At 45.8% G+C, this 24,280-nt stretch overlaps 1 protein-coding gene across 3 annotated transcripts in view; it reads right to left on the bottom strand.

Moving 5' to 3' along the window:
- The window catches only part of NELL1 (neural EGFL like 1), an 876,810-nt gene extending 861,017 nt beyond the window's left edge, over window positions 1-15,793 (bottom strand). For all 3 annotated transcript variants that reach the window (XM_042906351.1, XM_042906353.1, XM_042906352.1), the window contains exons 1-2: window positions 15,620-15,793; window positions 7,186-7,314 (exon numbers count right to left, since the gene is read on the bottom strand). In XM_042906351.1, coding sequence (XP_042762285.1) covers window positions 7,186-7,314; window positions 15,620-15,674 — 184 coding nt within the window. In that variant the 5' untranslated portion in view covers window positions 15,675-15,793. The remainder of the gene's footprint in view (window positions 1-7,185; window positions 7,315-15,619) is intronic.
- Between the last annotated feature and the right edge of the window lie 8,487 nt (window positions 15,794-24,280).

Here is a 24,280-nt window from a genome sequence, read left to right as displayed (position 1 = left end):
TAGAATTAGCTGTCACAGAAATATAAAGCAGTTATTGTAACTGTGTTCCATCTATTCACAGAGTTAAAGAGAGGCATGGAATATTTTTTAAAGAGTCAAAACTGAACTTACAGAGATGAAACTATAGTATATGAGATTTTAAAAAGCACTAAATTATAATAATAAAAGAAACTACAGAATAAAAGCTCAGTGACCTTGAAAGTGCAGCAATAGAAACTATTGAAAATAATAGAGAGAAAAGAGAATTATGATTTTTTGAAATGAACAGAATATCAGTAAACTGGCACCACTAAGCAGCCCAACATACATGTAACTTGGAGTCCCTAAAGAAGAGAAACAGGGACAGAAAAAATACTTGAAGATATAATGGCCAAATTTTTTCCAAATTTTTTGATGAAGTGCAAGAGATCTCACACAGAAAAAAAGATGAAGAACATCACACCAAGATACATCATAGTCAAACTGCTCAAAATCCATGATAAAGAGAAAGTCTTAAAATCATGAGAAAGAAAATTACCTACAGAGGAACAAAGATAGAATGATACATATTTCTTGTTGGAAACAGTGCAAGTGGTAAGACAGTGAATCAACATCTTTAAAGTACTGAAAGAAAAAAAACTGTCAACACAGTATTCTACACCCAGCAAAAATATTTATCAAAAAATAAAAACAAAACACTTCTTCAGACATGCAAAATCCAAAAGAATTCATCACCAGCAGACTGGCACAATAGGAAGTGTTAAAGGAAAGCCTTCAGACAGGATGAAAATGATACCAGATGGAAAAGAAAAACACAGGAAAGAGTAACTACATGGGTAAATATGTGATTGATTTTCTTATCATCTAAATCTGTTCAGGCACTTGGGTGGCTGAGTCAGTTAAGGATCCAACTCTTGATCTTAGCTCAGGTCGTGATCTCACAGTTCCCGAGTTCAAGCCCCGCATCAAACTTGGGATTCTCTCTCTGCCCTTTCCCCACTCTCTCTCTCTGTCTCTAAGAAATAAATAAATAAATATTTTTTTAAAAGATAATTGACTGATTAAATAAAAATAATAATAATGATGGGGCTCCTGGGTGGCTCAGTCAGTTGAGCATCCGACTTTGGCTCAGGTCATGATCTCGTGGTCCGTGGGTTCAAGCCCCACATCACGCTCTGTGCTGACATTTCAGAGCCTGGAGCCTGCTTCAGATTCTGTGTCTCCCTCTCTCTGCCCCTTCCCCACTCGTGCTCTATCTCTCTCTCTGTCAAAAATAAATAAACATTAAAAAACTTAAAATAATAATAATAATAATAAAATAATGTCATATGAGGAAGTAAAATGTGTGACAAAACAATGGTCAGGAAGAAAAGAGCAAATGATTGAAATGTTCTTATACATAAGGTTGCATACTCTCACTTGAAGGTAGACTGTAATAACCTAATGTTGTATACTATAAACTCTAAAGCAAAACTAAAATAAAAAAGAGTTATAGTTAATAAGCCAACAACAGAAATTAAATGGTACCATTAAACAAAAAACTTCAGTTAATCCAAAGGAAGCCAAAAAAATGGAAAAAATGGAACAAAGAATAGAGGGAACAAGTAGAAAACAAATAGAAAAAAGATGTATTTAAATATAAACATGTTGGGGCGTCTGGTGGCTCCGTCGTTTGGGCATCCAACTTCGACTCAGGTCATGATCTTACTGTTCATGGGATGAAGCCCCACTTTGGGCTCTGTGCTGACAGCTCAGAGCCTGGAGCCTATTTCGGATTCTGTGTCTCCCTCTCTCTCTGCCCCTCCCCCACTTGTGTTCTCTCCCTCTCTCTCTCTCTCTTTCTCTCTCACAAAAATAAATAAATGTTAAAAAAATTTTTACACACACACACATATATATTTAAATCTGTCAACAATGACATGAACAGTCTATGAATAGTCTACATACCTTGATAAAAATATAGATATTGTTTTACTGGTTACAAAGGAAAAAGGAAAAAATAAAGCAAAGACCCAACTACACTGCCTATTAAAAAAGCACTGAACATGCCACACCACATTTAAATCTCAAAATAACTATGATCAGTGAAAGAATCCAGACCCAAGATCATATTGTATGATTCTATATATGTAAATTCCTAAAAAACGCCAGCTATTCTATAGTGACAGAAATATCAGGAGTTGCCTGGGGATGAGGGCAGAGAAGTGCAGGAAGGAGGGATTACAAAAGGGAAAAAGAGGAAGCTTTTGGGGTGATAGGTATGCTCATTGTCTTGACTGCGGTGATGGTTCCATGGGTATATTCATATGTCAAAACTACCAAATTGTACACTTTGAATATGTACACTTTATTATTACAGAATATGTCAAGTGTACTTCAGTAAAGCTGTTTAATTTTTAATATCTGACACTTACATGAGTATGTATGGAATAGCTTGGCAAATCTACTTTTCAATTTTAAATTTTATTAAATCTAAATATAGACCAATTATTTCAGATGAAAATTTAGCATCTAAATCAAGGTATATTATAAGTATGAAATACAAAACAGATTTTTGGAGACTTTGTAAAAACTTACAAAATATCTTAATAAATTTTTGTATTGGCCATAGGTTGAAATAATATTTTTAGTATGCTAGGTTAAATAAAATGTAGAGTTAAAATTAATATTAGTCATTTCTTTTTACTCAACATGACTACCACAAAAATTAAAATTACAAATAGGCCTCATCTTGCGTTGCTATTAGACAGGGCTGCCCAACAGTGTTAACCATCCTGTGGTTGACAAAATGAGGCGCCCCCCTCCCCCAGCAAAGACGTCCACCTCCTAATCCTGTGAAATTGTAAATATGTTACCTTACATAGCAAAAGAGACTTTGTGGGTGTGATTACATTATGAATCTTGAGATAAAAAGATTACCCTGGATTGTCTGAGTGAGCCCAATATAATTATAAGGGTCTCTATAAGGGGGGAAAAAGAGGCAGAAGAGTTAACATCAGAGAAGACAATACGGCAACAGAAAGAGAGAAAGAGGGAAATGGGACAACAGAGCAGAATTTGCAATGACACTGCCATGATGCAAGGAATGTGGCAGCCTCTGGAAGCTAGAAAAGACAATAAATCAAAGACCCCAGAAGGAACACAGCTCTCCCAACACCTTGATTTTAGCCCTCCTGAAGCCCATAGACCTCCAGAACTATAAGATAATAAATCTCTTTAAGCCACTAAATCTGTGGCCATCTGTTACAGCAACAATGAGAAACTAATACAGACTGTGCCGCCTGAAAGTGGGATGCTACTGTAACAGATAACTAAAAACATAGAGGTGCCTCTGGCATTGAATAAGGAGCAGAGGCTCAAAGAATTTTGAGAAGCATGAGAGAAAAAGCCTAGACCGCTAACAGACTGTTAGCAGAAATATGGATGTTAAAGACCCCACGGGTGAGGACTCAGAATGAGGTAAAGAACATGGTACAGAAAACCTGTATCATCTTAGGCAACACTTAAATCATGGTGAACAGACCATTAGTAGAAACACGGACGTTAAAAATACTGCTGGTGGGGTTCCTGGGTGGCTGCGTCAGTTAAGTGCCCCACTCTTGATTTTGGCTCAGGTCATGATCTCACGGATCATGGGATCCAGCCCTGTGTCAGGCTCTGTGCTAACAGCATGAAGCCTCCTTGAGATTCTCTATCTCCCTCTCTCTCCACCTCTCCCCTGCTCACGCGCTCTCTCTTTCTCTCAAAATAAATAAACTTTTTTTTAAATACTGCTGGTAAGGGCGAAAAAGGAAATGGAAACCGGAAGACACAGGATCCTTGTTACATAGTAGCAGAAAGCTTAGTTGAATTGTGTCCTGTAGTAATGCGGAAAGCAAAACTTCCAAAAGATGAACCTGGACATTCAGATGAGATTTCCAAGCAAAGTATTGCAGGTATAGACTGGTTTCTCCTTGCTGCTTATAGTAAAAGACAACAGGAAAGGGAGACGGAGGGATGAGCTGACAAGCAGAAGAAACTAGGGCCCGAGGAGTAGGAGAATTCTCAGCCTATTTGGACTGCAAAAGATGATAAAATTAGGAGATTCCCTGTCAGGAAATTCTGCTCTGGGAGAAAAGCCACAGGCATAGCTGAACAACTTTCTGCTAATGCCTCTGATGATCAAAAGTTCAGAAGATACAATCACAGGACGGCTCTTTGAAGAGATCGGGTATGTGACTCATGGCTCCCCTCAGTCATCTTGGCATAGGCCAAGAACAGAGATGGGGGTATCTAAGATAGATCTGTGGGGGCGCCTCTTGTCCGATGCACCAGAGGCCCTAAATGTTCCTGAGAATGTTATACCAGCAGAAACACTGCCAACTTGGACTGAAGAAAACGGACAGGATGAAACGAGAAAAGGCTGACAGACTTCCAAAATACTACAGGCAGGAAACAGGCTGCTAAAACTACTCAGCCACACACCCATGCTACTCTGCCTGAAAAAGGAAGAATAACTCAAAGGAATGAGTCACGAGCCCAGAAGGCAGAGCCAAGGACCACATGGGATTATTCCCTGGCCCTGCTAGATTTCAAAATCTCTTGGGACTCGTGGCCCCTCTCCTTTCTATTTCTTTCCTTTGGACAGGACTGTCTATAACGGGCACCCTACACCTACACAACCACTGTATTTGGGAAACAAATTACCTGTTTCCTACTTTTCAGAGATCCACATATGGAGAAGAGTTTTGTCCCCAAATGTATGATACTCAGAGGCACAGTCATACCTGATGTAGATTATTTAGATCATCAGCTGACAAGACTGGATAAGATTCTAGACTTTGAGCAGATGCCATAATAGGTTATGACTTTGGGAGATACTGGGATGAGGTGAATGTATTTTTCATGTGGGACAGAAATTAACCTTTGGAGGCTAGAGGGCAGACTGTGTGATAAGCAAAATAATGGCCCACCAAAGATGTCCGTGTCCTAACTGCCAGAACCCACAAACATGTTACCTTACGTGGCAAAAGGGATTTTAGCATGTGATTCAATGATGGATCTTGAGGTAAAGAGATTACTCTGGAATACCCAGGTAGGCCCAATATAACCACAAGGGTTCTTAAGGGAAAGTCCTCTTCAGTCAACCTCCCATAATGAAGTTACTCTTCCCCCAGAAGTGAAAACCCCTCCCCATGGCTGGAGTCTGCTAGATGTCCCAGAGGTAGTTGGCCAAAGCAAAGAGTACACATATTAACAGATTTCTTGCCTAGGAAGACCGTACTTGTGGAATAATTAAGTAAATGAACAGTGAAAGTAGGCAATAAGGCTTTTACAGAGCATATTGGACAGAGGATATTTTAATTCAATTAAAAATGTGTATCTGTCACCTACTACACGCCATGCATGGTACTTGGTTCTAGAGATGTAGGGGTACCTAAACAGACACGACTTCTGCCTTCATGAAGCATGGCCTCTCAACAGTAATTGAGCAGACCGACCTTGTACAATGCAAAAAGAAAAGTCATTCCATCTTGTATACTCTTAACGATACCCACTTTAGGGACTTCACCAATTCTTTAGTAAGAGTAAATGGAAACTAACATGTCCATAGGCTTGTTATATATCATCATATAATGTCTGTAGGTTTATTACATGTCATTAACAAGGCTTAAGTTATCTCTGCAGTAAATATGTAAATCTCATCCCTTAATACTGGTCCAGTCATTCTAAAACGATCCTTTTGCTATCTTCACAAAAGGCCGAGTTAAAAGAACCCTGCCAGGAATTTTCACAGAGGAATACCGAAGCTGCCTATCACATCTAATCAGGTCACTCCCCTACAGCAAGCTCCGCAAAGGCCCCCACAGCACTGAGAGTAAAGTAAGAGACCACGAACCCAGCACTCCAAACAGGGGTAATAATTACAATAGCTAACAAGTATACACGGCCTTCCACCTATCAGAATGGATACTGGCCATAAATCATCAGCGTACCTAAACCCCTGGATATCAGATCTGCCCACGGGGTCCAGCATAACCCAGCCCCTGCCTGCCTCTCCAGCCACTGACCACTCTTTCCAATACTAGCCACCCTTCTATTGGTTTCTGCCTTAAGACCTTCATACATACTATTTTTCCCTGACCAGAATGCTCTGAACCCCCACCCCTTCCTACACCGGGCTTTCTATTCATTTTTCAAGTCTCCGCTGACACATCAATTTTCAGGGTAACCTTTACCTGACCACCACCATTTCTCCCCGTACTACTCTTTGGCAGGCTATACATCCCCTTCACAGTAAGTACAGCAATTGTCATTCAATGATTCCTTGGGTAATGACTGTTTCTCTCATTACATTTTAGAACAGGGGCTGCACCTTTCTTATTTACTCTTACTGGTACCTGGTAACCCTATTATTAGCATGTTGCCTGGTCCAAAGCAGGAGCTCCAGACTAACAGCTAGTACTTATTAAGGATCCACGGTATGTGTTAGACGCTGTCGTAACCACTCCGATGGACTGGCTCCTCTAATCCTTGTAAGAGCCCCAGGAGGTAGGTACCAGTATTTTAGACGAGGACATCAGCACAGTTAGGCTAAGGGACTGCCCAAAGTCTCAAAGCCAATAAGTGGCAAAGTTAGAATTTGATCTCAGGCAGTGGGCTTTTAAGAAACATACTATACTCCCTGGGTTACTGAGAACCAAGTAAGTTGCACCCCTAAATTCACCCATAAAACATCCTCTGTTATGGATGAATGTTAATTCATCCATAAAACATCTTCCGTGCTCACGTGCCCATTAAATGAGGGAGAGGGAGAGAGAGAGATCTATGAATAAGGATAGGTGTAGGTATAGTATAGGTACAGGTAAAGATAAAGATAACAGTTAAAGAAATATCATGTAAAAAAATAATATGGCTGGCCAATGGCTTTCAAGGGCTTTGCAACTTCAATCGACTTTAGATCCCCCCCAAAAAAATACCCAAGGAAAAATTTCACCACCAAACCAAATATTTCACAACCATGCCTCTAGTGCCCCTCCTCTCACCCACAGAACACACCCCCTTGACTATCTGAACACCTTTGGCATTTCCGAACATTCCTTATGACAATAACACAAGAGAAATAGCAGAGATGATCTTCCGACAAACACACACCATATGAACACTCACCAGACAGATCCTCCTTCCCCAAGCTCTGCCCCCGTGCAAAGGAAGAGGTGTCTTTACCTTGAAATAAATACGCTTTGCTGGCATTGTGCAGTCCGGACACCTGAGTGACTCCAGCGGTGGTGTTCACGAGGTCGAGCTCAGCGATAATATCCACCTGCAGGTCAGGGTCCATCCCGAATCCCACCACTGAAAAAAAAAAAAAAAAACAAGAACACAAAGAGCTGTCTTGGCTTCAAATATAGACTGCTGGCAGCAATATGGAACAGAAATTATAGAGGCCAAGAGTGGTACGGTATACCAGGAAGCCAGTGATGAGTGCGAGCATATGCTACCTTCCAGAGGGAAAGGAGGGCAATTCTTTCCTCCAAGGGCCCAGTGATATTGTAGTTTCCTTGTCCCCACCCCCACCCTCATTCCCCATGCATTAAGGATTGATGATCTCTTATCCAAAACCCTCAGGGCCAACTACATTTCAGATTCAGAATGTATTATCATATCAGAATGTATTATCATATCAGATACTGTGGCCTATATACATTTGATGGAACACCCTAAGCAAAGTCTGAATCAGTACCCCACAATCAAAACACAGTCTTTCTGGAGCAAAAACTATGAAGTTGTCCTCTAGTTGGCTAAACAAAGACCATACCTAGCCTCCTATCAGTTGAGGTCAAGTTTCACCACCAAATGAGTTCAGCTCAGGGGTAGTAGCTTCTGCCGTCATAGGAATTTTGAAGGAACTTTGTGCTATCAAGCTTTTTCAGATCTGGGGACCGAGGATACTGGATAGTAGCCCTGATCTACCTGCTTCAGAAACTGACGCAGTAGCAAACCCTGACACCACCATCACTCTGGAGATTGTTCCCTATTCATCATGATTCAGAAGAGGACAAAGAAGAGGGATCCCAGGGGCGCCTGGGTGGCTCAGTCGGTTAAGCATCTGACCAGCTCAGGTCACGATCTCGCGGTTCGTGAGTTTGAGCCCCGCGTCGGGCTCTGGGCTGACGGCTCAGAGCCTGGAGCCTGCTTCTGATTCTGTGTCTCACTCTCTCTCTGCCCCTCCCCCGTTCATGCTCTGTCTCTCTCTGTCCCAAAAATAAATAAACATTAAAAAAAAAATTTTTTTTAAGAAAAAAAAGGAAAAAAAAAAAAAAAGAACAGGAATCCTGCCCTTGTTGGAGATGGGGGTTGGAGGGAGTGGTCAAAAAAGAGAAACAACAGAGAATTCCCGCCAAGGGGATTCCTGAAAGTTAAATACCCTGACAACAATGTTGGAGAACCTTAGTGCAGGGAAACATGGCCCTGAGCCTTACCTAAGAAAGGCAAATGCCTGAGGCTTTCTCTCACCCATGGGGCCTTCTGTGCAATGGCACGCTTGTGATTGCAAAGTGACTTCCGATTACATGGATTCATAAGGCTAGAGACCACTGTAACGGACTGTGTTTAAGCCATAAAGGCAGCATCTATCTACACTTAGCATCTCAGTAGTGCAATTCTGATCGCACAGTCAGAAATGTTTTAATCAGCAACAGCTGTCAACTTTCGTCTGCTGGTAATGCAGTTGCTGAGGCAGGATTTGGAAAGCTCACACCGATTTGTCCCAGAGAGGCTGAGTGAAGGCTCATCAGGACATCGTGAGCTATTACAACCTCATCAGCTCTCTCACCTTCACCCCTTCCTCCACAGATTTGAGGAAGGAAATCTACCCTCTCCTTACTCTTTTCCTATGAGGAAAAACAGGAGCTGCTGTAGCAACAGAAGGCTGGTCTGGCTGTAGCCTGTCATTGCCAAGGCGGACAAAGGGTTAAACTGAAGGCACAGAATGTAAACTGCCTTCTCCGTTTCTGCCAGGTTTCTCCTTGTCCTCTAAGCTAAAGGTTCAAATTTGCCCCTTCCAAATGCAGCCACTTATGAGACCAGTTTACTCAAAGACAAATCTTTCTTCTACTCACTCTGCATTCACGCGTTCATTTAATACCTTTTCAACAGGTATTACTGAGTTTTTACTATCTAATAATATGCATGGCTGGGCACTGGAGCCGTCTTCCTGGAGCATGCATTCCTAGGGTAAGGCGTGAAAAGAGGACCAAAAAAAAAAAAAAATAGATAATCTGAGTTGGCAATAAATGCTATGCAGAAAATAAAACAAAGTGATGGAATACAAAGCACCTTGGGTGGGGCTTTAGAAAGCACAGTCAGGGAAGGTTCCTTTGAGCTGAAATGTGAACGCCTGCAGGGGCTGGTAATGGCAAGATCTGGGGAGAAAGCTTTCCAGGTGTGGAGAACAGCACACTGCAAACAATGTTCAGGGAACAGTTGGTACAGTTAGAGCAGAGTGGGCAGGGGGAAAGTGGTAGAAAATGAAGCCAAAGATTAGACCCTTCCTTTTGAGCCACAACAAGGAGATGGATATTATTCTAATTGCAATAGGAAATCATTGGAGGGCTTGGGGGGGGGGGGTGAATTTTTTTTTAACATTTATTTATTTTTGAGAGACTGAGACAGGGTGTGAGTTGGGGAGGGGCAGAGAGAGAGGGAGACACAGAATCTGAAGCAGGCTCCAGGCTCTGAGCTGTCAGCACAGAGCCTGACGCAGGGCTCGAACTCACGAATTACGAGATCATGACCTGAGCCGAACTCAGAGGCTCAACCTACTGAGTCACCCAAGTGCCCCTTGAGGTGTGTGTTTAAGAGGAGGAGGAAGAGGATACGCTCCAACTTTACATCATGATCTCACTTAAGTTCCCATCCTACTTGCTCATCCCTCACACAGACTCAGTTCGCAAAAACTGATCCCAGAATACCAACTCTGTGCAAAGAAGCACTGAGCTGATGGGCGTCTATTGGCTCAAGTCATAGCACCATGAGCCTCTTGTGAGACTGGTGATGTTTTTCTCAAAGTGAGCTCAGATATCAGCGGTTCTGTGATCACCTTGAAAAGGCAGGAAAAGAACTAATATTTCAGTTTGATCTATAGTGTTGTACACCTATATGGCAGAAATTAAATCAAGAGTTATCTCCAGAGAACCTCCAAGCTGGCCTTTCTCTGGCTAGGAATTTAGAAAGTGATCTGGGGAATGTGCCCTTAGCCGGGCAAGAAGAAGGAAACGTCCCTGTAGCCCCAGTACCTCACACAGGGCCTGTCAACTGGTACGCCCTGAATTTAGAACCTAATTAATTAACTGACGAGTGGATGCTGTGTCACTGCTTTAGGTGACAATGACCTCAGAGCAATATGCATATCTGGGGACACCACCAGAGGACAGGATGGTATTCAGGCCAAGGAGACGTTCTTTAAAAACTGTGGGTGACTGAATTATTGGAGTCAAATGTTTACCCCTTCCAGACCCATACCCTTTGGCGTGTGGCTTTGCAGTTCCTTCTACTAGAGTAAAAGTAAACTCTACGTCCTTGGACTTTGAGCCTGGCCATGCAACCTATTTGGGTCATTGGGATGCTTGGGATGTTAGCAGCATTACACAAGCAGGGGCTTGAATGTGCTTGTGCGGTAGGGCTTGTTCTCCTGTGATTCTGCACCAGGATGAAAAGAACATGACTCTACTGGTCCACTGGTCCAAGGAAACTGAGACACATGGAGACACCCCACTTGAGTCTGGCACCATGACCAGCCAAATCTGACCTAAATGAGTCAAGACGACCAGAAGAGCCTACAGACACATGAACCAGAATAAATGTTTTAAGCCACCGAGTTCTGGATGGTTTGTTATGCAATATTATTGTGGCAGCAGTTGACCTAAGCAGGGACTAAAGACCCACTATAATGGTCGTTCTTAAAATACTCCCAGACTAGGAGCCCTGCAACTAGACAAGCCTACAAGGCACCCAAACAGATTCTGTAGAACTAGCAGCACTCCCCATCGGTGCCCTTGGCTCCTTGTCCCCAAGTGAGAATACGGCACACTCAAACTAGAAAGCATTGCGGAAACAACACTAAAGGAAGAGTCAACTTCAGTCCTGTCTCTGCCCCCTACCAAAACTTGGAAAAATCACTTCACTTCTCCAAGACTCAGTTCCCTCGTCTGTAAAATGGGGATGATCATACCTGCCTCCCAGCCTCATTAAGATTCCCTCATAAGGTTCTTTTTCCCACATAAACTGTGGGAACACTCCTAGGACACACCTGGTGCCCAGCTGGGCTTTGCCACATCTGTCTCTCATAAGACAGCTCCCTGGTCTTCAACTCTATAGAATTGTACAAAATATACAGGTGGCCCCCTTCCTCCCAATCCCTCCACATGCCCAACTGACCTAGAAGGGCTTCTCACTCTGGCTGTGCTTTGGGAAATCTCAATATTAAGTCTACTCTCATTCCTCCTCCTTGAGCCCACAAGTGAAGGGATTCCCCGGCTTTAAGGTAACGGTATTGCTCTTGTTATGAGAACATCCCATAAAAACAGAACAAGAGAAATCAATTAGGCTTCCAGATACAGTTTTCTTCTCTCCCTTTAATTGGTCTCCTTCAGAATGAAAATGCCTCGTGCCCATAGCAGGATGCTCAAATGATAGCGCTTTACACACTGCCGAGGGAATCAGAAAATCTATTAATAAGGTAGCATTTACGTGGCCTCTCCTGAACCTTCTGTAGTAGGAGAGTGTCAGTTCCATAAAAAATAATTTTTTTTATTTTAATGTTTCTGCTTCTTGTCCACGCATGGAGCTCCTGCCCTTTCCAAGGAAACTCTATTAAAGTTTTCTACTTTGGCCGTAACTGCTCTATAAATGTCTGAAGCTGGGAATTGGAATTAAGCAAGATAAAAAGCTTCTAGGGAAGAAACATTTTTTAAAACCTGGAAGGCAGTGTGTCACCATCACAGAGGCACTTGAGGCCTGGCTCTATGATTCAGAACCTCCACCCTAATCTCCCAGGACACCTGCTATGGCTGGCCTTAGCCTTGCCCAGGGAATACTCAGGCCCCAAACCCACTCAGCACACCATCAGCACCCTGGGCCTAAGCTCCCAAGCAAATCCTCCTGGACCTGGCTCACTTCAATCTAATCCAGCTCATTGCCCATGATGACAGGTGCTTTCTCCTCATCAACACAGTGGAAATAGACGCTGTGTTGAGATGCTCCAAGACCTCGTTTAACTGCAAGATTTCACAACCAGTTGATCGGATTTGGACCCCTGGACTCCTACAAAGATGCTTAATACCCCAAAAGCAATATCTTTGAAGAATATGCTCTATGCCTGTTCTAAGTCAGGCAAATACTGCACATAATTATGGCAGGTTGGGGGCTCTGTTCACAGTTTTATGATTTCAGAGTTAATGAATAGCCAGGGAGGTGCTTCAAAAAGAAAAGCTCTCCTTTCCAGCAGGTGGCAGCAAAAGGCAGCAAAAGGGGCCCCAGGGGCTCCCTGCCCATCCCCTCCACCAGGGCCCTGGTGACCAAAACAAACTACAAAAGAGAGTTTTGTATTATTCACACATCCAAGCCACTGGAGAAAAGCCACGGACATAATATCTTATCACCCTTATTACTGCAGTCTTCTAAATGTTCATTATCAATTATCAACGATGTACCTGAAAATCCCAGAATTATTTTCAGCTAGAAATAACAAGAACTGGAAAACAGCACCTCCTATCTTGACTCCATTTAACTCTCTAAAACAAGTACCCTGAACAATGAGCAATTTAAGCAGCTTCCTGTGACACCTATCATTAGATCTTTTCATATGTAACTGCTACTGCAAGGCAGTGCTGCTTTAATTAAAATGTGCCTGATATCATCTATTCATTTCCATTAAAAGGCGGTGATATCTGAGAAGCTCACTAAGTGAACCACATGTTTATTTCATCTGGGACTGTTAACAGCCCAGACAACAATTGCCCCACTTGACAAATAAACTTTCCAAGCGGCTGTTCAGATCCTGATAAACTAATCACGAGCCAGGCTCTGCTGCCATAAAGGATGGATGCTTGCTGCAGGGATGATGGTTCCTGGGCAAATCAAAGAGGCTGCCCCCAGAAAACTGCTGATCATGCCCCTTCAAGACACAAGAAATTGTAAGTGAAACACTTGAGATATAATTCCACCCCACCCCCCCAAATCCTGATTCTTCTGATAATTTTTGCAGAAGAACTATGTGGCCTCTGGGGTTTAAGTGCCAAGTGGCACAGAAAACCCAAGCTCCCTAAGCAACTGCCACAACCAATAGGGCAGATCCTACCATGCTTCCCTTCCCTGCCTGGGTACAGGCTATGTCCTCTGCCTGGTATGCTTTCCCCAGTCTGCCCTCCTGGAAAACTCCCTAAAGCCTTCCAAGACACAACTCTCAAATGTCACCTCCTGATTAAAGCCTTCCCAGACCACCAACCACCCCTCCTCAAAATTCAAGCCTACCATTCCTCCTCTGTATTTATTTCATTGAAACTTCTTATACTTCTCCCTCTCCTAACCCCCATCAATCTGTAGAATAAAAATGTTTTCCAGTTTCTACCTAGATTCTCAGCTAAGCTTGAAGTTCCTGGAAGTCAAGGGCCAAGTTGTTTCCTCTTTGCATACACAAGGAATCCTGGCACCCAGCAAGGCGCTCCACTATTTGAATGAACGAATGAATGAATGAATGAATCTTCCTAGAACAGAATTATTACAAGACTTAAAAGAGGTTGGTGTGTGGGGAAGGGGAAAAGGCTGTGTTCTTAAAGGTATCCACTAACAATGCACCCCAGAGACACAGTCACTCATTCTGGGATGGAAGCACTTTCTGCCGACTTTTCACAAGAGTAATGAGAACAAAGGATCTAGGCATACGATAATGATGTGCACTTGAGGATGTGAAATGACCAATTAGCTGCCCCTCCCCCATCTAGTTTCTCTCTCTCTCTCTCTCTCTCTCTCTCTCTCTCTCTGTTCCTCGGTAAGATGCCCACCAGCACCAGATGCGCACAGGACTGGTAGCCCATGTTCTGCACTAGCCTCGCCCGTCCTGATCTTCCGGGGGCGCATTTCTTCCAATGTGCTCTTGGTTTTAAAAGACTAGTTCATCCCGATGTACCCATACCCAAGAAGCAACTGTTCTCGGCTGGACTGAGCCTTGGCGTCTCTGCAGCCTCGGGAAGCTCAGGTGAAGATACGAAAGGGATGGGGATTCCTTTTGTCCCTGGAGAGTCCACACCCCTCGCTCTTCCATTAAGCAAAGGGAAAGCTGCTACCCCGCTGGGGAAATGGAAAAGGTCGGCAGGAAGCTCCTAGACGCCCAACTTTGTATCCTCAGGCGGGCTAACTGCCAAAGAGGGGCGCCTGGGGCGCAAGCGGAGGGAACTTTTGGGCCAACCAAAGCCGAGCTCCCCTCCCCAGCCCTTTTCCAATAAACTTGCCACCTGGCCTGGGAAGGAGGCTTATGGCTCTAGAGAAGGGAAATGCGAGCGGCAAAAGAAGAAAAGATAAAGGGAGTAGTGACTACACGCCGGTTCTGGGTGCAAAGTCGACAGCGCGTACTCAACGCTGGCTAGCCCGGGAATAAAAATTCGCCACGCTCCCGCCCCCACCCCCCGCATCTGAGAGCCGTATTTTTGCCCATAAAGTGCCTACTCCACCCCACCCCACCCCCATCTTCCCACCTCTACCATGAGACCCGTGGAGAAGACGACTGAGAACGGGTCTCCAAACCCCTTGAGATATAAGGGCTGGGGCAAGTGGGAGCGGATGGAAGGAGATGCGCTTGGAGTCCTCACAACTGCGTCTCTGGAGGCAGAACCAAGTGGGGACTTCGGAAATTATGCCAGTTATCCTAGTCCTCCCTCCACAATCCAAAACCGCAATTACAGCAAGGAAAAACTGGTTTGGAGCTTGAGAAAATCTCCCTGGATTGTCTCCACGGTTCCAATTCACCCGAATTATTATTCGTCCAGCCCTTGAGGGCAGGGTGGAGGGGAAGACAATGTTCCTGGAGTTCCCCTGGGGAGAGTCAGGAGGGAACGAGGCGAGACCGCGGAATCCCGGGGTTCGCCCGCAGCCCTCACCCCGCACCCTGCCCTCCCCGGCCGCGGCCGCGCCCGCCCGAGGGCCGGAAGCGCTCTCTCTGCGGGCGCGACTCCCACGGCTGTCCCTTCACGGCTGTCCCTTCTCAACCCAGCCCGGCACTGGGAGAGAGGTTTTCACCGCACCTTTCAAGTTCGGGGGTGTAGGGTTTGCGGGCCGGACTTGCTGTGGGTTTCGACCCGGAAGCCGGTTACTAGCAGCAGGAGGGTGCGCCGGTTCGGCCGCGCCCCTCACTCCAGCGTCCGCGAGGCCGAGTCTCCAAGAAAGGGGGCACTCATGGGGACATCTTCCAGCCCGTGAGTCCCACTTCTCACCCTTTTATCTGCTGCAGGGCAGAGAGATCCGAGGGACCCATCCACGCCTCGCCCCCTTCCCGGACCAGCGCGGACCTCGTCTCCAGGTCTCCCGACGCCGGTGCCGGCTCTGGGCACAGCGGCGCGGCTCCCCCCCTTCCCCGGGATGCCTCCGACCGCCCAGCCGTGCTTACCTGTCCTGGCGGTGCACACGCAGAACCACACAACTAAAATCACATCCCTCGGCATAGCTCCCGAGGGTCCCCGCCAAACGGGGCGCGCGGAATCCAGGAGGAAACAAATGCGCCTCGATCCCGAGGCGCGCCGGGCACGAAGCCGCCAAACTTGCTAGCGGGCAGCTGGGGAGGTGGTTCGGCAGCGCCGGGTGCTGCGCTAGGGGATCGCGCCCGGGAAGGCGGCCCCGGCCGCCCCGCCTCCAGCCCGCCCCCCACCGCGGGCGGTGGCAACACCGGGCTCGGGCCCCGGCCCCCGCTGCGGCTGCGCCCGCCTCCGAGCTCGGGCGGGAGAGCGGGGCTCCGCCACTCCGGCAGGTTGCGCTCCGCGCGGGGATCGGGTTCTCCGGCTTCTTCCGCGGAGCTGCGAGGCCCCGGGCTGCCGGCGCGGAAGCCGCTACTACCAGGAGCACCGGGACTGGAGTCCCGGGACGCGCGGCAGAAAGGGAGACGCTGAAGACGCAAGGCGCCCCCTCGGCTTCACGCGCTCCAGCCCAGCAGCGCTGGCCTTGCTGCTGTAGCCGTCTCTGCTTCGCCGCCGCTGTGGGGGCTGCCGAAGTTGCCACAGTGCATCCCGGCGGAGACGAAGAGCAGCCTAACCCTCGCGGGTGGATTTTTTTCCCGGCGGGAACCCTGACCCCCGCTGCGCCACGGAGCGCGCCCAGCCCCTCCCCGGAAAACAATTACTCGGGATTTGCTTCGGCAACTGGGTGGGGGTGGGGAGGGGCGAGTGGACTGAGGGGGCTGGCGGCGGAGTCTGCGCTCACACCTGTGCCTTGTCCGCTCTCTCCGGTGGCCTCGGACACTGGGTACACGCTTTAGGGGTGCGAGGGGAGGGCGCTGAGGCAGGGGGTGCAGAAGGGTCCCCGCGCTGGAGTGAGCTACAGTGGGGGCTTGGGGAGTCTGTTTGCAAACCTTCCGGTTCTACAGGGCAAATGCTGCCACATAGGGGAAATTCCTAACCATTTTTTTTCTTGGTGACTTTCTTGATGGTTCTGTCAAAAGCCCTACTCTCCTTTCATAGTTCTATTTTAGCCTGTCCTGCAGTTCCTCTGGGGCCCTCCCCCCACCCCAAAGCTATTCCCTGGGGAGCAAAGTTAGACTTTGTTGTGGGTAAGAAGTCCACCTCCCACTATGTGACCCCCCCTTCCGGACCCTGGGCCTTCCCTATAAAGATGTCCCACCCAGGTTTTGTCGCACTTCTCTATCCCGGGATGTTATTTATAACTAGGATGCAGAGTGGTGAAATCAGAGATGACAGAACCTCTGATTTAGACCAAATGCGCCCCGCAGGATTTAAAGCTCCTCGGCTCGCTCACACTGAGCTCCCGTGAGCCCACCCACTCCTTGAACATTTACAGGCTCAGGGGAGGAAAGAAACTTCTTTGCACAGCCCTCCCTCATTTCCTGGAAACCAGTTCCAACGTTTCAAAAGTCTCTTCACTGATAAAGATCTGCCCTTCTCACTTCTGGCACCTCCTTCACTTTCCATATTTCTAACCCCTACATAAGTATGACCCCAGGAGACCCCCACTGAAGGTCATCCAATTGGCAGCCCTGCTTAGAAGAGAGAAGCTTCTATCTACATGTTCTTACGATCTCTGCCCTATTTTTCTGGATATTTCTATATGCCAGCTAATTGGCCCTTTACAGTGTGGTCCCTGGGCAGATGAAAAAGAAAGTGAACAAACAGGTAAATTCGAACCCCTGATGGCTGAGGAGGAAGAAGGGAAGTCAACAAAGAAGTGTATTGTGCTCTCTAGTAGTGGAGCTGAAAGATTAAGAGGTAAACTGATGTCAAAGCTAAACTGATTCTCCAGCTCTTCTGGGATTCAACTCAAGCCCACAGGGGATCTGTCTGCCTTGACCTGGTATTTTCATTACAGAGTCGGGACTTTTTCCTTCAACCTGGAGCAAGTTGCATTTAAAACTAGCATTAAAATCACACATCTTATAGAATATAGGATTCCTCAAGTTTAGGTGGGCTTTGTGAATGAGAATACCCATAAATCATGTTGTATTGTGAGAGCCAGGCCCCGACACCTCTGGATTGTTTACACCTCAACAGGAACAGCCTTTGGTAGGTTTGAACGGTTGTTTCAAAGACCTTTTTACTGATCTCAGAAATCCCAGGATCCCTGGAAGTCACAGTGACCCCAGCAAAGGGAAAAGGTGGTCTGGGTAAGACCTTTAGAGCTCTCTATCTTGGAGTCTCAGTAATTAGTTGGTCCTGTGGGATGGGGCTTTTAGCGTGTTCCATTAAAAAATAAAGCAAGACATATGTTCTGTCAAAGCTTTGCAGCATCACATCCATTAACAGTAACAAGAGTTCATCTCAACAAGGTCATAAATCTTCCTTGATAACTAAGTATTTCGATCTCCTCCTAAAAGTGCATTTCTTGAGTGGGGGTTTTGAACGTATAGACCTGTCTGGCTAAGGTAACTTTCACAGAATACACCCAGCAGATATCTATAGTGGCAACGAAGGGACCACATGGCTGTGTATGTTCTTGTTGTTGGGATATGGCAACGGGAACTGTGCTCAATACTATCAGTACATGGATGATTCTCAAATGTGTATCCCTAGCCCCAGTCTCTCCTTGGAACCCCAGGCTTATACAGCCAACTACCATAAGGTGTCTTCAATGTAATATGACCACGTCATCAAAATCAAAAACATTTGTGCTTCAGAGGACACCATAGGAATTGAAATGACAACCCCCAGAAACAGGGGAGAAAGTTGCAAGTTATATATCTGATTGAGACTTGGAACTATGCAGAAACTATTACAAATAGACAAATAACCCAGTCTGAAATTAGGCAAAGGATCTGAATAGATGCTCCTCCAAAGAAGATATACAAAAAGCCAATAAACACATGAAAAGATGCTCAACATCATTAGCCATCTGGGAAATGCAGATCAAAACTACAATGAGCTATCCACTTCACAGCCACTAGGCCAGCTAAAATCAAAGAGACGGATGATAAGTGTTGACAAAGAAGAGGAGAAATTAGAACCCTCGTATACTACTGGTGGGAATGTAAAATGGTTCTTCGGATAAAGTTACTATATGATCCAGCAACTGTACTCCTAGGTACATACACAAGAGAAATGAAAACATGTGTTGACACACTAAGTTATACACATATGTTCTTAGGAGCATTATTCACAATAGCCAAAAGGTGGAAACAACCCAGTGTCCATCAACCAATGAATGGATGCATAAAATATGATATATATCTATGCCGGGGAATATTATTTAGCAATAAAGAGAAATGAAATAGTGATGCTCACTAAAACACAGATGAATCTTGAAAACACACTAAGTGGAAGAAGCTGGTAACAAAGGACCACGCATCTTATTCCATTTATGTGAAATGTCTGGAGTCAGCAAATCCCCAGGGACAGAAAGCATAGTGGTTGCCTAGGGCTGAGGGGAAGGGGAAGGAAGGATTAGCAGGTGACAGCTAAAGAGCACAAGATTTATTGGGGCGGGGGGGGGGGGTAATGAAAATGTTCTAAAGTTGATTGTAGTGGTGGGTGAAAAAATCAGATATTCATAATACACTAAAAGCCACTGAACTCTATGCTCTAAATAGGTTCATTCTACAATAGGTAAATTGTATGCCAGTAAAGCTGTTTTTAAAAAACTTCTTTAATGGCCATGGGGGAAAAATTATAATATGGCCAAATAAGGACTTTGGATTTTCCCTCCTCCCAAACTTGCTTCCTGCTACCTTCTGAGGAGAGAGTACCAGCATTCATTCACCAGGTGCTCCCACCAAAAAACCTGGGGTCATCTTTGACTTGCTTTCCCTATACTCCCACATCCAAGCCATCAAGCCCTTGTCAGTATACTTTAAAGAAAAACCCCAAATCAACCACTTCTCACTGCCCCTGACTACTCCCACCTTGTTCCAGTACATCATTGTTCCTTCCCTGGCCTGGTGCTATCAGTTTCCCATCATTCCCTCTGCCTCTTCTCTTCCCCCTTACAATTCGGTCAAACCCCCACCCCCCAGCAGTCATAGTCTGCTTTTTTTTTTTAATATTTATTTATTTTGGGGAGAGTGTGAGTGGGGGAGGGGCAGAGAGAGGGGGACAGAGGATCCTAAGTGGACTCTGCTCTAAGCTGACGACAGTGAGCCCAATGTGGGGCTCGAAGTCACAAACCACGAGATCATGACCAGAGCCCATGTCAGACACTCAACTGACCAAGCCATCCCGGCACCCCCATAGTCTGCTTTTTAAACCATGTGTCAGGTCCCATTCCCTTGCAAAAATTCCCACTGCACTTTTCCACAATATCTTGAAAACATTCAAACATCTTACCAGGTCTCTGCCCACCCTCCCAGCTATCTCTCTCCCCATCTCCCCCTAGCTCAATCCGCATCAGCTTTCTTGCTATTCCTCAAACATTCCAAGTGCACGCCCTCCTCACGGACTGCTCCCACTACCTGGAACATCATTTCCATAAATCTTTGTGTGGCTCTCTTTTTACATGACTCCAATCTCCACTTGAATGTCAGATCCTTGGGAGGCCCCGCCTAAGGAAGCTTCTCACTTCACCCAGGTCCCTCTGCCTCCTTACCCTGCTTTTTTTTTTTTTTTTTTTTTGTAGTGCTCATTATTATCTAAAGTAATGATTTAGTCATTGACTTATTTCTTGCGTCTCCCCAATATAAAGCAAGCTCCAAAGGAGTAGGATTTTTGCCTTTCTTGTTCACCAATAAATCTCTCCACCTAGACCAATACCTAGCACATTTTAGGAGCTCGATGAATGTTTGTTGAATGACTCAGTGGATGCCCTCTCAGGAAGCTGCATGGAGAACACACATTTCTCATTGGCCATCACCAAGGCAACAGACTACCTCATCTCACTGACCCCCAGAGCTGCTCCATTGCTGACTCTTTTGGGGGCAGCAGATTCCACAGAGGGCAAGCAGGAAGGACTCTTTTTAATATCCAAAGTAAATCCATAAGCTAGAGGCAGACCCAAGACTGAGAAACTTCCTATCTCATTTACTGCCCTTGTCCCCTCCCCCAAGCCCCTCTCCTTTGTCCAAACAGCTTTTCAACTACCTTCACATTTATGGACCCATAACAAGCTTCCTTATAAAACTGGAGAAAATCAGAGGTATAGTGCTGTTACAGATTAGATCACATCCCCCAAAAGGGTATTTGAAATCCTAACCCCCCCTACCTGTGAATGTGACCTTGTTTGGAAATTGTGTTTTTGCAGATGTAATTAAGTTACGATGAGGTCATCAGTGCGGGCCTTAATTTGCTATGGCCTTATAAGAAGTGGAAAATGCCATGTGAAGGAAGAGACACACAGGGACTCTGAAACACTGTGGGACAAAGGAGGCAAACAATAGAATGCTGGAGCTGGAAGCCAGGGAGTGCCTGTAGCCAGCAGAAGGCAGGGAGGCAAGGAAGGATCCTCTCCCAGAAGCTTTGGTGTGTATGTGGGGGGCGGGGGGGGGGGGTATGCCAACACCTCGATTTCAGACTTCAAAGCTCCAGAACTATGAGAGTCTAAGTTTCTGTTGTGTTGAGCTTGTTCTGTGTTCAGTTTGAATTGCTATGACATGGCTGCCCTAGAAACTAATACGAGGGGCGCCCAGGTGGCTCATTCAGTTGGGTGGCCGACTTCGGCTCAGGTCATGATCTTGCAGTCTGTGAGTTCCAGCCCTGCATGGGGCTCCGTGCTGACAGCTTGGAGCCTGGAGCCTGCTTTGAATTCTGTGTCTCCCTCTCTCTGCCCCTTCCCCATTTGCACTCTGTCTCTCTCTTTCAAAAATGAATAAATGTTTAAAAAAAATGTTTTTTAAAACGAGAGTAGTACGAGTGCCAATGTGGTGGCAGAGCCTAGGAAAATGCAAAACCCCCCAGTCTCCTTCACAAACCTAGCAGCCCCAGTGCTCACTATGCAACCCTAACCTTTTCGTGGGCATTTTCATTTCCTGAAAGACGCATGCAATCATAAAGAGGGGTTGAATGAGTACATCCATGCACATACTTCTGTTTTGATATAAACCTATGAATTCTACAGTCACTTCCAGTGACTACATTCAGACTTAACTGACATCCAAATTAGAGGGACTTCCGTTTTGCTAAGTTAACTATTGTCCTTCAGCCTTGCAGCCACAAACACTTTTTAGAACAAAGCTAGATGTAGATGTGCAGGAAGACAGAAAAATCTTGAGAGAGACAGATAGATAAAGGCACCTTATAATTCTCTAGATGAAACCCTCCTAATCTATAACACCAATAATCTTGGATGCGTTTCAAATGTCTGATGACACGAACCAAGGTATGCACAGCCCCAGGTTTTGTTAACTGTTGTACAAGCACATGTTGTCCATTCCTATAGACCAGGGAAAAGCACACACTTTACCCTCAAACAGGATAGTTTCCTGCTAGAGGCAGACCTTGCCTGAACCCTGCTCAGTATGAAAATGGCTCCATTTATTACATGTAACTCTGGGTGGGTCACTGCTCTAATTGCTTTCCCTGGATTTACTCCTCAAAACAATCCAGTTAGGTAAGTGGGATGATTATACCCATTTCACAGGTGTGGAAACTGAGCCATTTGCCACATAAGTGGCTTAGCCATGCTTCAAACCCAAGCAGTATGCTTGCAGAATCTGTGCCCTGAACTGTTACCCTACACTTCGTCTCCTGGGATGAAACCCGTGAATTTGGTCTCCTTGTTGAGGCCTGTGGGAAATGAATCAATAGCAGCTCTGTTCCCTGCATAAGTTTTGACCAGTCGATAAAATAAAAGAGTTAGCAGGAAGCAAAGCCTGACTTTCATAACTACAGAGACAATGCTGGAAGAGCATAGCCTACCGTGGAACTCCAGATGGACTGACCATCTGCCCTCTCTCTAGGCTGGACCTTGGCATGGCCATCTGCTCCCGCTGCTATGGATAAAGCGAGAGAGTAGAAGAGAACCCATTGAGAAATGAGGACCAGTGGCTCCTGCTCATCCTCTATAAGGAGTAGGAAGAACAGGGAGTGGAATAAAAGGCAAAAAGGGTTTGAGGACCATTTCTCACCAGGGAGACGAAAAGTGGGGGGAAGAGATGACGCCCCTTGATCAACTTTCAAACTTGCCTCCATGAAGGTTCCTTCTACCATCCAGTGTCGCTGGGCTGCCCACAAAATCATGTACCCAGTCTTCTTCTCCAGGCCTTAAAATGATACTTTATTCCGAGGAGAAGTCCCATGTGCTCAACACTGCAGGAAAGTTAGGAGGAAGGCATCCTGTGATACATGCTCATACAGAATTAGGAGAGATGGAGAAGTCCTCACTAAATTATGGCTGCCACCAGCAGACCTGATGACCTAGAGCAATGAATATCCACTGAAGGAATTTCAGGCCATGGGATGGCAGAGTGAGAGAGAGACTTTTGAACCAGGAGAGCCTGCTCTGGCTACTTTAGGCGACAACCTAGCACATCAATTCAGGACACTGGCTCTGCCAGCAACATGAAATGAAAATTGTCCTCTCCGATGCTTTTTAGACTGCTGGCCAGAGTCACAGGCCACAAAAATGCTCCTTGCCAACAAAGTAGCATTAAACTCTCCCACATGTCCCGGTGGCCCCCTGGGTCTCTTTCTAGTCATCCTAGCTTATTTTATGACCTGTATCAGTAAGGATTCCATCTGGCTTCGTATGACAGAACAACTCCCAAACGGTAATAACTTCAATAAGAGATGTTTTTTTTTTTTTTTTTTTTTTTTTTTTTTTTTTAATATTTTCAACGTTTTTTATTTATTTTTGGGACAGAGAGAGACAGAGCATGAACGGGGGAGGGGCAGAGAGAGAGGGAGACACAGAATCTGAAACAGGCTCCAGGCTCCGAGCCATCAGCCCAGAGCCTGACGCGGGGCTCGAACTCACGGACCGCGAGATCGTGACCTGGCTGAAGTCGGATGCTTAACCGACTGCGCCACCCAGGCGCCCCTCAATAAGAGATGTTTGATGCTCTCTAAGGTAAAAGAATTCTAGAGCTGGGCAATCCAGGTTTCATCTGGCGGTTCTATGAAGTCTTCAGGGAGTCAGGCTCCTTCCAGATCTCTGCTCCACCATCCCTAGATGTCGTTCTTAGCCCTGTGATTCAATATAGCTGCTGTCACTCCACCCATTACATCCATACTCCAGATAGCAAACGTGGAATGAAGAGCATACTTCAGTGTCCCACATATCACTTCTACTTATCTTTGCGCAGAACCTAGTCATGTGGCCACTCTTCATATACCTGTTAGCTCTCACTGCATACCAACCAACCACAAAGTTGCAATGGCATACAACACTATTTACTCTCACGTATCTACAGGCTGGCTAGGAATCAGCTCATCTGGGCTGGTCTCAGCCAGGCACTTTTGCTTCAGGCCACAGTGGCCGAGCTGATTGAATTCTCACAGTAGTTCTGTGTGGCAGTTGAGTGGCTCTGTCCCACATGCCTTTCAACTGCCTTGGACCAGTGGGCTAGCCAGGACATGCTTTTCTCATGGCACAAAGGGTCACAAACGTGCAAGTGGCAATAGGCCAGGTCTCCCAAGGCCTACATTCAAAACTGGCACACTGTCACTACTGTTTGCATGCTATG

Source organism: Panthera leo, chromosome D1 (genome assembly GCF_018350215.1).
Source record: "Panthera leo isolate Ple1 chromosome D1, P.leo_Ple1_pat1.1, whole genome shotgun sequence".
NCBI lineage: Eukaryota > Metazoa > Chordata > Mammalia > Carnivora > Felidae > Panthera > Panthera leo.
Note: the sequence above shows the minus strand (reverse complement) of the source record. Positions and strands in the feature narration are given on the sequence as shown.